The sequence below is a fragment of the Ovis canadensis genome, chromosome 13, assembly GCF_042477335.2.
Source record: "Ovis canadensis isolate MfBH-ARS-UI-01 breed Bighorn chromosome 13, ARS-UI_OviCan_v2, whole genome shotgun sequence".
In the NCBI taxonomy this organism is placed as follows: Eukaryota; Metazoa; Chordata; class Mammalia; order Artiodactyla; family Bovidae; genus Ovis; species Ovis canadensis.
Genome location: NC_091257.1, coordinates 34,829,017 through 34,845,705, shown reverse-complemented (window position 1 = coordinate 34,845,705; position 16,689 = coordinate 34,829,017). Strand labels below are relative to the sequence as shown.

Here is a 16,689-nt window from a genome sequence, read left to right as displayed (position 1 = left end):
AACAATACAGCGTACCATAGTCTGGCCTGGAAAAGGTTTCTGTTTGTGGTGGTGGCCCCAAAACAGACAGCATTATCTGTTTCCCCCTCGTTCTAGTGCCAGGGCTTGTGAGGATTACAGATATTAGTGTACCACGATCCAAAAAGCCCAAGAAATGTAATTCTCCTCCAACTGCCTTTCAAACTTTGTCCTGGAATAGGCTCTCATATTTTTACCAGGGAAATTGGTGCTTTGTTATAGTCCTATTGTGTTTATTTTTGAAAGCTGGGAATCAGGATAAGTGTATATGCTAGTTTCTGATCTGTCTCAAGATTCATTGATAAAAGTATAGAAAATAGCACTTGCTTTATTCATAGCGGCCATCAAAAAGTGGACCATAGTGGGGCTACATGTTAGGTCCTCATGGCCGACCGTTTAGCAAGAGTACCTCGGGAAAGATTGGGGGCAGGAGGAGAAAGGGCGACAGAGGATGAGATGGTTGGATGGCATCACCGACTCGAGGGACACGAGTTTGGGTGAACTCCAGGAGTTGGTGATGGACAGAGAGGCCTGGCGTGCTGCAGTTCATGGGGTCACAAAGAGTCGGACACAACTGAGCAACTGAACTGAACTGAATGTCCGTTTGTAGAGTCATCTCTTGTGTTGTTGGGAGAGTGTTAGCTATGATCAGTGCATTCCCTTGGCAAAACTCATCCTTGCCCTACTTCATTTTGCACTCCAAGGCCAAATTTGCTCTTTAGCTATCTCTTGGAGAAGGCAGTGGCAACCCACTCCAGTACTCTTGCCTGGCAAATCCCATGGATGGAGGAGCCTGGTAGCCTGTAGTCCATGGGGTCGCTAGGAGTCGGACATGACTGAGCGACTTCACTTTCACTTTTCTTTTTCATGCATTGGAGAAGAAATGGCAACCCACTCCAGTATTCTTGTCTGGAGGATCCCAGGGACGGGGGAGCCTGGTGGGCTGCCGTCTATGGGGTCGCACAGAGTCGGACACGACTGAAGCAACTTAGCAGCAGCAGCAGCAGCTAGCTATCTCTTGACTTCTTATGTTTTCATTTCAATCCCCTGTGATGAAAAGGATACCTTGTGTTGGTGTTAGTTCTAGAAGGTCTTGTAGGTCTTCATAGAATCATTCAGCTTCTTCGGCATCAGTTGGGGCATGCTGCTACTGCTGCTAAGTCGCTGGCTCTGGGGAAACCTGGGTCTTACTCCGGGCCATACTCAGTAAATCTGTTATACAATTTTATGCTGATGGGTGGGGCTGTGCTCCCTCCCTGTAGTTTGGCCTAAGGTGGCCCATTCCTATAGTCTGCAGTCTCTGTGTCAGGACTGTAGGCTCTTTAGTAGGATCCATGGTGATCTCCAAGAGAACTTAATGCCAACATGCCACACCTCCCAGGACTACTACTGCCAGTGCCTCTGTTCCCATGTTAGTCCACTGCTGACTCATGCCTCTACAGGAAACCCTCAAACACTCTCAGACAGATCTTAGATCTTATAGGGATCACTGGTCCTTCCCCTGGGTCCTGGTGCACATAAGGTTTTGTTTGTGCCCTCCAAGTATCTCTGGCTGGTATGAGGTTTGATTTTAATGTGATTGTCTCCCTCCTACTGCCTTGTTGCGGCGTCTCTTTTGTTCTGGGACACGGAGTATCTTTTTCTTGGTGGATTCCAACATCCTCCTGTTAATAGTGGTTCAGCAGCTGATGGTTGTTCTGTAGCTGATGAGTTACTTGGATTTGTGCTTATCTTTTCATTCAGTAGCTTCAAGTTTGCTTTCAATGTTAGTCTTCCTTTTTATTTTTTAATTTAGTTTTGTTTTTTGAATATATAAAACATGAACCTTTTCCCAAAAGTAATAACTGGGCAAAGTGATATATGTAAGTTGTCATTCCTTTCTTATACCTTCCCTGCATTCCTTAGTCCTCACCCTCCTTTTGTAGGTATCCAGCTAAATTGTTTCCTGATTTGTCTTCTCCATGTTTGATTGAAAAATAACTCATTTTTCCCCTGTTTTTATATTTCTTTCTTATGTCCCTGTCTTTCACAAAAGGTAGTATGTAAGATACTTATTTAAGTTTTTTTTTCACTTAGTACTACCTCCTTGAAATCCCTCCAAATCATTTTGTAGAGGTTTTTTTTCATTTCCTTTGCAGCAATAGGTACACTTGTTTATACTACCAAGTACTGTAATTTATACTTTACCATAGTTTATAATATATACTTTAGTTTGACTCAACCAATCAACCAAAGATCAACCAATCTTCTATGTTTATATATTTGGTGATTTTAATTATTTTGTAATTACACATAATATTGTAATGGAAAACTTGTGCATATACATTTTCATTGTTTAGTCTATAAATATGTATTTACCTAAAGTGTAAATAACACAAGAAAACTGGAGACTAATATACAAATATTTGATTCCTATGAAACAGACAGCTTCAACTTACATCTATCAGAATTTACCTCAAAATTTTCATGTGGATCTAGCATTGTGGCAGTTCATTTAAAATTTTATTAAAATAAGAGAATATGTTATTGCACAATTATTATAAATTTGAAATTAGAGATTTCACAATAATATTTGTTTTATTCACTTAGTGGACTAAATGTATCTCTCTATATAGCTCATGATAAAGTACAAGATAAAAAGCGTATGCATGAGAATCAAGATTCAAAAATCCAACAATATGTAAAGAAAGGAAAAAGTCACAGAAGGGAAGGACACACTAGTAAGTATAATAAATATAGATAATTTTTAATAAATATTTTAAATTAAACTCATCAAATTATCTTTTTTCTTTAGTTCATAAATATGTATATGGCATGTGGTTTATTTTATTTTAAATATTATTTTTCTTATTTATTTTTATTGAAGTGTACTTGGTTCGCATTGTTGTTAATTGCTGTTACATACCAGAGTGATTCAGTTATACATATATATACATACTCTTTTTAAAAATATCCTTTTCCATTATGGTTTTTCATTGTTGCTGTTGCTGTTTAGTTGCTAAGTCGTGTCCAACTCTTTTGTGACTCCATGGATGATAGCCCACCCAGCTATCATAGGATCTTTTTTTAGTTGGAGTGTAATTGCTTTACAATGTTATGTTGTGTTAGTTTCTGCTGTACAACATGAATTGGCTGTAAGTATACATGTATTCCTTCCCTCTTGGATCTTTCTCACCCTGTGTCCCCCCTGCCACCCATCTACGTCACCACAGAGCAACGAGTCGAGCTCCCTGTGTTGTACACAGGTTCTCACCAGCTATCCATTTTATACGTGGTAGTGTATTTACGTCAGTCCCAATCTCTGTTTGTCCTGACTTCTCTTTCCCTTTCTTTGTCCACAAGTCCATTCTCTATGCCTGCATGTCTTTTTTTCCTCTGCATATAGGTTTATCAGTACCATTTTAATAGATTCCATATATGTTTGTTAATATTTGATATTTGTTTTTCTCTTTTTGACTGACTTCACTTTGTATAATAGATTCTGGGTTCTACCATGTGACTACAAATGACCCAATTTCTTTCTTTTGTATGACTGAGTAATATTCTATTGTATATACATACTATATCTTCTTTACCTATTCATCTGTCAGTGAATATCTAGGTTGCTTTCATGTCCTGGCTATTGTAGATAGTGCTGCAATGAACATTGAGGTGCATGTGTATTTTTGAATTATGGTTTTCTCAGGGTACATGCCCAGTAGGGGGATTGCTGGGTCATATGGTAGTTCTGTTTTTAGTTTTTTAAGGAACCCTCATACTGTTCTCCATAGTTCAGTTCAGTCGCTCAGTCATATCCGACTCTTTGTGACCCTGTGAACTGCAGCACGCCAAGCCTCCCTGTCCATCACCAACTCCCGGAGTCCACTCAAACCCATGTCCTCTGAGTCGGTGATGCCATTCAACCATCTCGTCCTCTGTCATCCCCTTCTCCTCCCACCTTCAATCTTTCCCAGCATCAGGGTCTTTTCAAATGAGTCAGCTCTTTGTATCAGGTGGCCAAAGTACTGGAGTTTCAGCTTCAGCATCATTCCTTTCAAAGAAATCCCAGGGCTGATCTCCTTCAGAATGGACTGGTTGGATCTCCCTACAGTCCAAGGGACTCTCAAGAGTCTTCTCCAACACCACAGTTCAAAAGCATCAATTCTTCTGCGCTCAGCATTAAGCCTCTAATAATCAATTGACTCTCTATATACCTGAGGCCTCATCCACAGGCCAGATGGGGTTACTGAAATGGAGAAATAGTCTTATGAAGAACTTTTGCTTCATTAAGCTCAGTAATGAGGTTTTAATCCTCTAGGTAGTTGCTTTGGCTGTTGAAGGCACTAGGTACTGGTAGTTTGTTAGGTTCAGTTTTTTATGTAGGGCGACTGAAATGGCCTCAGTTATAGGATTTCTGAGCATGGATTGGGGATAAACACACACACACATTTTCCCCTCATCTTGCTCTAAAAAGACCAAAGAATGAAATTCTTCCTCACCTCCCCATCCTCATGTTGGGGAGAGGGGAGATTTGTAAAACATTCTCATGTTCCCAGTGGAGACAGAAGGACCTTGGCCTAACTCATAGCCTTGTTTATTTTTAAAGTTAAGAGATCTGGATACAAGTAAGGGGATGCACTCTGATTCATATCAAGATTTACTGGGAGGGTTGGAGAGAATATTACTTTCATTAGTCATTGGAGTTATCAGTATGTGGACCCCATTATGCCCAAAGGTCATTATCTAGTCCCAGATATCTGATGTAGAGCCTGTCAGTCTCCTCCTTGAGACCTACTGTTGGGTAAGAAAACCCATAGATGTCTTTGGGAAAGATCTTGACCCTGTGATCCAGGAGTAAGTACCCTATTACCGTTTTTACATCACTCTGACTACTACTGCTTTTTCTTTGCTTGGAAAGTTTTCAGTTCACATATAGATTGTGCCATGAACCAGCTGACATCACTTTATGAAGAGGTTTAATTGAGCCAGGTAACCAGTTAGAGTGGCAAGAATGACCTTAGATCTGAGTCTGGTAAACAGTCTCATCATTTACTTTTCTCACTTTTTTTTGTTGTTGTTGTTGAATCAAGGGACTATCAAGTGGCTTGCAGAATACCTGAGCGGGTGGCTGTAAGGGTGGGCCAAAAAAGTTTTTTGAGAATTGTTTGAGAACTCAAAAATTGTTTGAAAACTCAAACATTTTTTGAGAATTGTTTGAGAACTAACCACCATTGGACCAGTCAAGAGTAAATAATAGCTAGTAAAGGAAGGAGAGGCTCAGGTGTACATGACTTTTCTCCCACCTACCCCTTTCTTCATCCTCCTTGGGCATAATAACCATGAAAGATGTTCTGAAAGAGAGGGCCTGCGGTGACACACCAGAAAAGGTGCTGCTGTCTCCAGTTAACTCTAACAATATTACTTTCCTTATAGTGGGGTCAAACTATCTAAATCTCTATCATTTCTTTGTGTCTCTGGGCAAAGCAACCCCTGGGGCTCTACCTACTTTGTCATTAAATATGAGAAACAGTTCTTATATTGAGGATATCATCACTGCCAGCAACATGTTTAGATTTAATACTAGCCATTGCGACCAGTTCTGCATGCAACTTTTGGTGACCAAATACATTGTTTTCTCTTTCTCTTTCCTGTATTTCTTTTTCTAAAGGTAAATATCTTATATTTTCTTTTTATTTCTTACTCATTTCTTTCCTAAAAAATAGAATATTTGATATCTTCTCTTTCCATTATTTTGTTTATACTTAACCTCTCGTCTAGGAATCCTTCCAAGTTGGATTATAAGTATCTTTTTTATAGCTTTATGTGTAACTCTTTGTATAAATAATAATTTATATTACCCTAATTTATAGCAAGTACCTTGTTATTCAAGTAATCTCATATGCTAATATATTTAGGGGCTTCTGAGTATTTTGTGATAAAAAATGTGGTGTGATGAATAACCTTTACATATACATTTTCATCATTTGGTCTATGAGTATATATTAACCTAAACTATAATAATGTAAAACAAGTAGGGACTAATATAAAGTATATTTGACATCAGCAAACATTTGTGAAATAATGAGACTTACACACTGAAATTTTTCTCACCATTTTCATATCAGGTCTAACATGATGGTACTTTATTTATATATTTATAAAAAGGAAAAAATACTGTAAACACATGTATAAACTTGATATATAGGGATTTCAAGATCCATTTTTCTGCTTAATGCACTAAATGTGTCTCTCTATGCAGCTCATGATGATGTATCAGATGAAAGTCTCATGATTATGCAACAAGACTTGAAGTTAGAAACAGAAATTCATGTAGAGAAACAAAAATCTTCTGGACCTGAAAGTGTCATTAGTAAGTAAAATAATTGTGGATAACCTTGTTTTTCACCTGTTCCAATTTTCACACTGTTTTATGTTTCCTTGCTGTCTCTCTGAATAAGCTGTAAGCACCACAAAGATGGACCCTGGGCTATCTTGCTTCTAGTATATCCTCAGCAAAAGCGCAGTGCCTGACCTAAAACAGGCATCCAATAAATAGTTTTTGAATACATGAAAAAAATTTAAATTGTACTCATCAGAAGATCTTTTCTTTGGTTCATGAAGATGTATTTGAGATTTTAAAAAACACTAGTTCAAAGAGTCCTTGTATTTATTCTTTACATAGCATAAATGCAGGAGACATTGTAAATCCACAGTTGCTCACAAAACTTATATAATTAGCAACTGAGAATCTATGTTCTTATGATCTCCATCTTTCATAGCTGTACACTCTTTGGAATTCATTCCATAATAGCAAAGAACCTTATCTCAAAGCACCAAGTTTCCAGGCATTACTGCAAACATGTTTTCATTCTCTAATACATGGTTAAATTCCTGTGAAGCAAATCCCAATTCATCTTCACCTTCAATGGATAAGGGAAAACAGTTAGGAAGCCAATGTCATTCTTACATCTAAAACTGATTCTGCCTCTTTACCTTAATATATTTCCTTCCGTGAACATTTTAACTTTAAATGCATCTATGTTTAGTATGAATATAAGTTGAAATTTAAAAAGTCTCCTTGAGATTCATGTAACAGTTTGAGACATTCATATCCATTTTTCTGAGGAAAACAGAAACATGGTCTCTAGTGTAGTTTAGTGGAGACAGGGATCAAGAACATCCCCATGGAAAAGAAATGCAAAAAAGCAAAATGGCTGTCTGGGGAAGCCTTACAAATAGCTGTGAAAAGAAGAGAGGTGAAAAGCAAAGGAGAAGAAGAAAGATATAAGCATCTGAATGCAGAGTTCCAAAGAATAGCAAAAAGAGATAAGAAAGCCTTCAGCGATCAATGCAAAGAAATAGAGGAAAACAACAGAATGGGAAAGACCAGAGATCTCTTCAAGAAAATTAGAGATACCAAGGGAAGATTTCATGCAAAGATGGGCTCGATAAAGGACAGAAATGGTATGGACCTAACAGAAGCAGAATATATTAAGAAGAGGTGGCAAGAATACATGGAAGAACTGTACAAAAAAGATCTTCATGACCCAGATAATCACGATGGTGTGATCACTAATCTAGAGCCAGACATCTTGGAATGTGAAGTCAAGTGGGCCTTAGAAAGCATCACTACGAACAAAGCTAGTAGAGGTGATGGAATTTCAGTTGAGCTGTTTCAAATCCTGAAAGCTGATGCTGCGAAAGTGCTGCACTCAATATGCCAGCAAATTTGGAAAACTCAGCAGTAGCCACAGGACTGGAAAAGGTCAGTTTTCATTCCAATTCCAAAGAAAGGCAATGCAAAAGAATGTTCAAAGTACCGCACAATTGCATTCATCTCACATGCTAGTAAAGTTATGCTCAAAATTCTCCAAGTCAGGCTTCAGCAATACGTGAACCGTGGACTCCCTGATGTTCAAGCTGGTTTTAGAAAAGGCATAGGAACCAGAAATCAAATTGCCAACATCCGCTGGATTATGGAAAAAGCAAGAGAGTTCCAGAAAAACATCTATTTCTGCTTTATTGACTATGCCAAAGCCTTTGACTGTGTGGATCACAATAAACTGTGGACAATTCTGAAAGAGATGGGAATACCAGACCACCTGACCTGCCTCTTGAGAAATCTGTATGCAGGTCAGGAAGCAACAGTTAGAACTGGACATGGAACAACAGACTGGTTCCAAATAGGAAAAGGAATACGTCAAGGCTGTATATTGTCACCCTGCTTATTTAACTTATATGCAGAGTACATCATGAGAAATATCAATAACCTCAGATATGCAGATGACACGACGCTTAGGGCAGAAAGTTAAGAGGAGCTAAAAAGCCTCTTGATGAAAGTGAAAGAGGAGAGTGAAAAAGTTGGCTTAAAGCTCAACATTCAGAAAATGAAGATCATGGCATCCGGTCCCATCACTTCGTGGGAATAGATGGGGAAGCAATGGAAACAGTGTCAGATTTTATTTTGGGGGGCTCCAAAATCACTGCAGATGGTGACTGCAGCCATGAAATTAAAAGATGCTTACTCCTTGAAAGAAAAGTTATGACCAACCTAGATAGTATATTCAAAAACAGAATCATTACGTTGCCAGCAAAGGTCTGTCTAGTCAAGGCTATGGTTTTTCCTGTGGTCATGTATGGATGTGAGAGTTGGACTGTGAAGAAGGCTGAACGCCGAAGAATTGATGCTTTTGAACTGTGGTGTTGAAGAAGACTCTTGAGAGTCCCTTGGACTGTAAGGAGATCAGCCCTGGGATTACTTTGGAAGGAATTATGCTAAAGCTGAAGATCCAGTACTTTGGCCGCCTCGTGTGAAGAGTTGACTCATTGCAAAAGACTCTGATGCTGGGAGGGATTGGGGGCAGGAGGAGAAGGGGATGACAGAGGATGAGATGGCTGGATGGCATCATGAAATGGACGTGAGTCTGGGTGAACTCTGGGAGTTGGTGATGGACAGGGAGGCCTGGCGTGCTGCGATTCATGGGGTCGCAAAGAGTCGGACACAACTGAGCAACTGAACTGAGTGTAGAGTATTCTGGTAGTGTTTATTAAAAGTTCAGTTTTGCATTTTATAGCAAAGTAATATGGACTGTTGGTCCAAATTATGGATTTAAAGATTCCTTAATTTATGTAGATTAAGATACTAAGCTAGTTCCCAAAGTATTTTATAGATGTATGTTTCATTTTTAGAGCAAGCAGGGTTCAGTGGGCACTTTTAGGATCTTGCTCACATCATTCCTATATATCCAGAGACTTCTGGATCCACTAAAGGACAAAGAAAACAGGTTAAGTCTGCTGAAAGCATCAACAGGAATCTGATACACAGACACAGATTTCATTGTTACAGATAGTATAGTGGAAATGAAGTCTTTAAAACTGCTCATGATAAGCTGAAGATTGAGTTCTTTAAGCATATTAGTCTGTTAATTCTTTAAGCATGGATCTTTTCTACAAAGACTTCATTCTCTACCTATAGCCAGTAACTTGAGGGCCTTCTCTAGATTTTGCACTGCATTGGTAACATCATAGTGCAAAGCTCTGCCAGCATATTTGGTATATTTCTGAGCTCTAGCAGAGTCCTCTGATGTTAGTTGAATATCTCCCTGGGAAACTGCAGTACAGTGCAGAATCAATGCCTGGAGTAGTCTGTGGAGTAGGCTGGGTAGTGTTATTTGCTAAACTTGTACTGTGAGAAACTTCTGCTGGGATATTAGCTGGAATGCTGGATTGTGGGCACCAGGAGAAATTTGTGTTCAGATTTCCCTGGTGGCTCAGATGGTAAAGTGTCTACAATGCGGGAGACCCGGGTTCACTCCCTGGGTAAGGAAGATCCTCTGGAGAAGGAAATGGCAACCCTCTCCAGTACTCTTGCCTGGAAAATCCCATGGATGGAGGAGCGTGGTAGGCTACAGCCCATGGGGTCACAAAGAGTCGGACACGACTGTGCAGCTTCACTTTCACTTTCATAGCTGCCTGATGTCATGTTGCTTGGGTCCTAAGTTGAAGATCATGGCTGAAGTGGCTGAGTGGGCAGAGAGGTTGCTCCCATATTTTCATTTTTCTTCAACATCAGTATATTCTTCAGTCCCACCAGTCCCAAGTCTCTCCATTCTATAAACAATTATAAATATGTTATCTTTCATGTTGCCTTTCATCTTCCATACATTTTCATCGGTGAGTTCTCCAACACTGTTTTGACATCTGTTAAAAGACTTGCAGTGTAGTGGGACTTGATCATGTTTTGGTGAAATCACCCAGCATGAACTTCATTATCTGTATACATAACATTTTCAAAACATAGTTCTCCAAATGGACAGAGACTGCAGCCATGAAATTAAAGGACACTTGCTCCTTGGAAAAAAAGCCATGACATACCTAGACAACATATTAAAACATGGATATCACTTTGCTGACAAAGATTCGTATAGTCAAAGCTGTGGTTTTTCCAGTAATCATGTGTGGATGTGAGTTGGACTGTAAAGAAGGGTGAGCAATAAAGAATCGATGCTGTCAAACTGTGGTGCTGGAGAAGACTCTTGAGAGTCCCCTGGACAGCAAGGAGTTTAAGCCAGTTAATCCTAAAGGAAAATAACCCTGAATATTCATTGAAAGGACTGGTGCTGAAGCTGAAGCTCCAATACTTAGGCCACCTGCTGCAAAGAGCCGACATATTAGAAAAGACCTTGATGCTGGGAAAGATTGAAGGCAGGAGAAGAAGGGGACAACAGAGGATGAGATGGTTGCATGGTATCACCAATTCAATGAACATCAGTTTGAACATCCTCCAGGAGATAGTGAAGGACAGGGAAGCCTGGCATGCTGCAGTCCATGGGGTTGCAAAGAGTCAGACACAACTGAGTAAACAACAATTATTTCTTGAGTAACATTCATTATCACCCAACTGTTTAAGAACTTTTAACTGATCCATTAGCTTTTATAAAAATTTATGACATTTAGTTTTTACTATCAATCTTCATTCCAGTTTGCATCACATAGAAAAGACAGTAATAAACCACAAGGTCTTACTTGTCCAGCTTATGAGCCATCCTCAGATGTTGCTGTATGCTCCTAAACTATAGGAGCAGCAGAGCAAGCATGGCCATCTCCACTCCAGGAATCCTAGCTGGTCATATTTTTATAAAAATTTTACACTGACCTAAAGTGGGAATGCCCTTAAATAATTAGAGAGCAAAAGCAAAACTATTGATAACTTTTGGTTGGAACTTCTCTTGAGACTATTTCACAGTCATGGGTCATGTGCTCAGTATGCACTAAAGCCCAATAATGGACTAATAATTTTCTCTTAAAGGCTGTGTACCTTTCAGCCAGCTATTCCTAGAGATGATGAATTAAAAACTCCAGCTGATGCCTCTGGCAGTGTCCTTCTGCCTTAAAGTCCAATTGGTGAATAGAGCGGTTGCTGATATCTGTTAACTCAAAAGGCAAAATGGATCAGAGGGGCCCAAAAAAAGGGGGTAGCCTGGGGCTTGTTGAAGGGCTTCCAGGTCATCCTCTTGGCTGTGGCCCCGTTGAAAGGAAATGACCTTTTATGTAACCCTGTAAATGGCTGGCATTAAGAATGCAGGCAGGCGAAGAGTTCCATCAGTCCATGGATCTCCTTTTTAATTGTTGGAGTGGCGAGGGTCAGAAGCAGTCTTCTCCCACGGAATGAGACAATGAGACACCATATCCTGATCATGCCCAGAAATTTCACTTGGGTGCTTGTACGCTTTCTGTAATAAATGGCCCAGCAAGTTGCCACCTATGTGTTAGCAGGATGTTCAGCCCTTGCTGAGTAGCTCTCTTCTCTGGACTCAATAGAATGATATTATCAGCAGAGTAGAAAGACAAGCCCCTCCTCTAGTAGTGGGAGGTTTTCTAGGTGATGCATTGCTGACAAATAGGAAATTCAAGTAGCATTGTGGAAGGGTGTAAATGGTGAGTTGTTATCATTCCACACGCAGATGAACTGATCTGAATCATCCCTGTTTGAAGGAATATGGAAAAGGGCATTTGTGGCATCAGTTGCTGCCTAACAAGTTTCCACACTCTGGATAAATTTTTGCGATCATCATGATGTCAGATACTACTGTTGCCAAGGTTGTTCTGTTGATTGAACAGCCAAAATCAGTTGAGTAACTGTGAACTCATGATCTGGTATACAAGTCAGCTGAGTTATTGAATAGGGATATAGTCTCAAGGACTTTTTCTGCATGAAGCTTAGAAAAGAGGGCAGTTATTTCTGTTTCTTTCCCAGGCAAATTTTTGAGAGACAGGTGTTCAAATTGGATAGGTTCACAATCTTCCTATCCTCCTTTAACATGGCCTTAACTGCAGTTAAGCAGGGCTTAGAAGAATGTGAGTAGAGTTGCACATAGACAATACAGTGGTACTCTGCTGGAGAGCCCCATGGTGTCCACTGGCTCTTCTGGAGACACATTAGCCCGACAGACAATGTGCATTGTGGGGCCCTTCGACTCCTGCAGATGATCCAACCCTGAGCCTTGAAAGAGTCTCCCTAGCACCTCTCAAAGTGCTCCTTCCAGAAAAGAATTTTACTTTAGTGACTACTTTGTTCTCTGCACTAATCTGGCAGAGAAAGCTGCCTGTTTTGACTTGGTCAATTAAGAGAGCAAGCCAAACTGAAAGTAACAAGCTTTTATTCACTTCCTCTAATAGTATAAGTAAGTCTAAATGGAAAGAGCCTCAGCTCCACCACCGTTTAATTTTCCCCACAGAAAGAAAATAGGCAAGGGTCAGATGTATCAATACTGATGGGACTAGGGGCTGAGGGAAGATGATGTCATATCTGAAGGAGCCCCAGACAAAAGGCTCTTCCTATGGCCCCAATAACCTTGTGAATACTGATGCAGGATGGCTAGGAGTGTAAGTCCTGAATACTGAGTAGTAACCAAGAAAACGATCTTCAGATTCCCCCAGTAAAGTGGTCTGTGAGAGGCACCTGAAAAGTACAAATATCAGCTGAACCCTCTTCTCCCTTTCATAGGGAGGCCTCTAATAGAGGCAGCTGGTATAGGAATCCAGAATGCATAAGAACACGGTGTGGATGGGCCTTGGTCCTCTATTGCAACTACTTTCAGTGTTTAAAGTTCACTGGATATGCATCAAATTTGGTATGAGGTGATAAGTATTCCCCCATGAGAACTGTCAGGTGGATACTTTGTAATTATCTGTGGTTGGACCTGCAAAATCAAACATAGGATTTTGACCTGGAGTTGAACTCATGTATACATATATATGTACATATACATGCACATAAATATGCACATAAACATATATTCATACACCTACACTGAGTGTCCTTTGTGTTTGTTGTGGTAGAGACTGAAATAAGATTGACACTTTGGAGTGCTTCGAAAAAAGCTTGGCCTGCTTGGTATTTTGGGGGGATAGAGAAGGGAAAACCTCGGTTCCTTGAAGGTTGGAATGAGACAATGTACCCCTTTCCACTTTGCCCTTAGGGATTTCAGTTAAATACTAGGTCCTTGTACCATCTTTACATTAATGACTCAGATATGGTCATATGTGGGTCATCATGGAATCCAGTCCTTGTTGGGTAGTACACTTGTTTGGGTCCAGTGGAGAATGTCATCCATAGAGTGGAAAGTAAAAAAGTAAAAGTGAAGTTGCTCAGTCATGTCCAACTCTCTGCGACCCCACGGACTGTAGCCTACCAAGCTCCTCCATCCATGGGATGTTGGGGGCAAGAGTACTGGAGTGGGTTGCCATTTCCTTCCCCAGAGGATCTTCCCAACCCAGAGATTAAGCCCAGGTCTCCCGCATTGTAGGCAGAGGCTTTACCATCTGAGCCACCAGGTAAGTCCAATATAGTGGAAGGATAGTACTTAATCTTGGAGCAGGGCTTTTTCTAGGTCATGGGCTTGTGAAAGGACATGAAGGTATAGCACAACCCATTCCACATAAGGCAAACTAATCCTGGTCATTAGTGTGAACAGGAATGTTAAAATGTGAGGGGGGGGCATTTGTGATATCAGTTGCTGCATACTTACTTCACTCTACTTGGGCAGTAAATCTCTATGAAGTTCACAGGAGCATGAAACACCAGTATCCAGAGCTATACTGTGGCACTGAGCAAACAATAATCAGTCAAGTCTCTAGGCATCCCTAGGCCTTACACACAGACTGAAAGTATGTATAAATGGAGAAATAACTTTGTGGAGAACTTTAGTTTCATTAAGCTCAGCAATAAGCACAGTGAGCTGTTTTTGGATGGTAAAGGTGCTAGACACTGGTAGTCTGGTTGTTGTTTTCCATTTGCTAAGTTGTGTCCCACTCTTTGGGACACCATGAACAACTGCAGCATAGCAGCCTTCCTTGTCCTTCAGCATCTCCCAGAGTTTGCTCAAACTCATGTCCATTGAGTCAGTGATGCCATTCAACCATCTCATCCTCTGCCACCCCCTTCTCCTCTTGCCCAAAAATAGTTTTCCAAATGCCCTATTAAAATGACCCAAAATACAGTAGGTCCCATCAGATCTTAATGGTAGAAGTGAGTGAGATGCTGTAGAAAATACATCTATACCAATAATACTTTCAGTAATGGAAGCCATAACAATGGAAAATTTTAGTGGCATGTAAGGATACACCTATAGTTGAATTTGGATAACGATTCCACTTGGTGAGCTCAGACCAAAAACCAGTGAGCATTATCTGGTTCCTCCTCATTGTAGTGTCTGTGCTCATGGAGATATTAGTCATATGTACATCAGTATCCAAAAGGCCCAGATATGCAATTTTCACCTATCTCTCTACTGAACTGTGACTTTATCATGTATCCTCATGTCACAACTGGGAAGTTTTAGGAGATTTGTTGTGTTCAGTCGCTAAGTCATATCTGACTCTCTGTGACCCCATGGACTGCAGCACACCTGGCTTCCCTGCCCTTCAGTGTTTCCCTGAGTTTGCTCAAACTCATGTCCATTGAGTTGGTGATGCCATCCAAACATTTCATCCTCTGTCAGCCACTTCTCTTTCTATCCCCCCTTCTCTTCCTGCGCTCAGTCTTTCTCAGAATCAGGGTCTTTTCCAGTGAGTCGACTCTTCACATCAGGTGGCCATAGTATTGGAGCTTCAGCTTCAACACCAGTCCTTCCAATGAATATTCAGGACAGCTTTCCTTTAGGATTGGCTGGTTTGATCTCCTTGCTGTCCAAGGGACTCTCAAGGGTCTTCTCCAGCACCACAGTTTGAAATCATCAATTCTTCATTGCTTAGCCTTCTTTATGGTCCAACTGTCACATCTGTACATAACTACTGGAAAAACCATAACTTTGACTATGCAGACCTTGGCCTAACCTTGTTTGTATAGAATACAGAGAAATTGCATAAAGTAGTAGGGGTGGGGTGTTTCAGATTCACCTCAAGATTCACTGGGAAATGCAAAAGAAGAGCACTTGTGTTAATCATAGATGTCATCATCATTTGAACTCTAGAGTTTCTGGGTTTTGGGTCACCTATGGACCACTACCTAGCCATGAATTCCTTGGTGGACAGCCCTTCAGTGTTCTTCTTGAGATCCCATGGTTAAGTAACTAGACCCAGAGATTTCCTTGAGAAACCACTTAATCAGATCATCCATATGTGGGTTCTTGATTACCATTTTTAGGACACTTTCTTCACTGGCCAAACGATATCTGTCTGTGACTGGTTCTTCCTTTCCCTGAAATTTGTCGCTGAATATCTGGATTGTCTTGTGAACCAACTGATATAACCTTAAAAGGAGGCTTAATATAGCTAGGAAACCAGCACAGGTGGCACCAATGACACTGGTAATCTGAGTCTGGTTACCAGTCACATCATCTACTTTTCTTTATGTTCATTGTTGAACCAAAAGACCATCAGATGCCTATCAGGCATCACTTTCTTAAGTGTTAGTATACTCGTCAGAAGTGGGGCCAAACGTAAGAAACAAGCTGGGGAAGGAGAGAGGGAATCAAGTGTTCACATCATTGTCTTCCCCCTTTCTTGGGCAGAGTGGTCACTGTGAAAGCACTCAGAATGAGGGAGTCTGTTGTGACACACCCCCTCACCAAGACTCAGCAATTACCTCTTGAGAAGTATCCCGGTCTGACTGGTTTCCTCAGGTCACTGGCAAAGTGACCTTGAGAGCTTTAGATACTTTTTCACTAAAAATGAGTCTCAAAAATTCGCTGTGTTGTAGGCTGTCTACCAGTGCCAGGGACAAACAGCACTAACAGTAGTCATCAAGCGTAATTCAGTGAGCATGGTCTGCAGTGTCTTTGGTAACAAACTGTTTTGTTTTCTGATTTACCTTATGTTTCATTTTGTAAAGGTAACTGCCAAGTTTTTTGGTTTTCTTTTGTTCTGTCCTGAAAGATAGTGTTTTAGATATCTAGTTTGTTTTTTTTTTATTTCACTTAATTTTATATACTGGGAATACCTCCATGTTTATGGTATCTTTTTCATTTCCTTTACAGTTGTGTGCACAGTTGTTTGGACCATACTGTATACCATAGTTGATGATACCATAGTTGATAATACCATAGTTTATAGTATATACTTTGGCTTATTGGTGAACCAGTTTGCACGTATAAGTGATTTTGAGTATATTGTAATTGCAAATATGCTGTGATGAATAATCTTGTGCATATACCATTTTGTGGTTTGGGTTATGGCTATGTTTTAACCTGA

At 40.3% G+C, this 16,689-nt stretch overlaps 1 protein-coding gene and 1 pseudogene across 1 annotated transcript in view; one reads left to right on the top strand and one right to left on the bottom strand.

Moving 5' to 3' along the window:
- The window catches only part of CCDC7 (coiled-coil domain containing 7), a 304,496-nt gene that overhangs the window by 93,466 nt on the left and 194,341 nt on the right, over positions 1 to 16,689 (top strand). The window contains exons 22-23 of the mRNA XM_069547384.1: positions 2,634 to 2,738; positions 6,257 to 6,367. Of these exons, the coding sequence (XP_069403485.1) occupies positions 2,634 to 2,738; positions 6,257 to 6,367 (216 nt within the window). The remainder of the gene's footprint in view (positions 1 to 2,633; positions 2,739 to 6,256; positions 6,368 to 16,689) is intronic.
- On the bottom strand, positions 9,456 to 12,458 carry LOC138417247 (vacuolar protein sorting-associated protein VTA1 homolog; annotated as a pseudogene).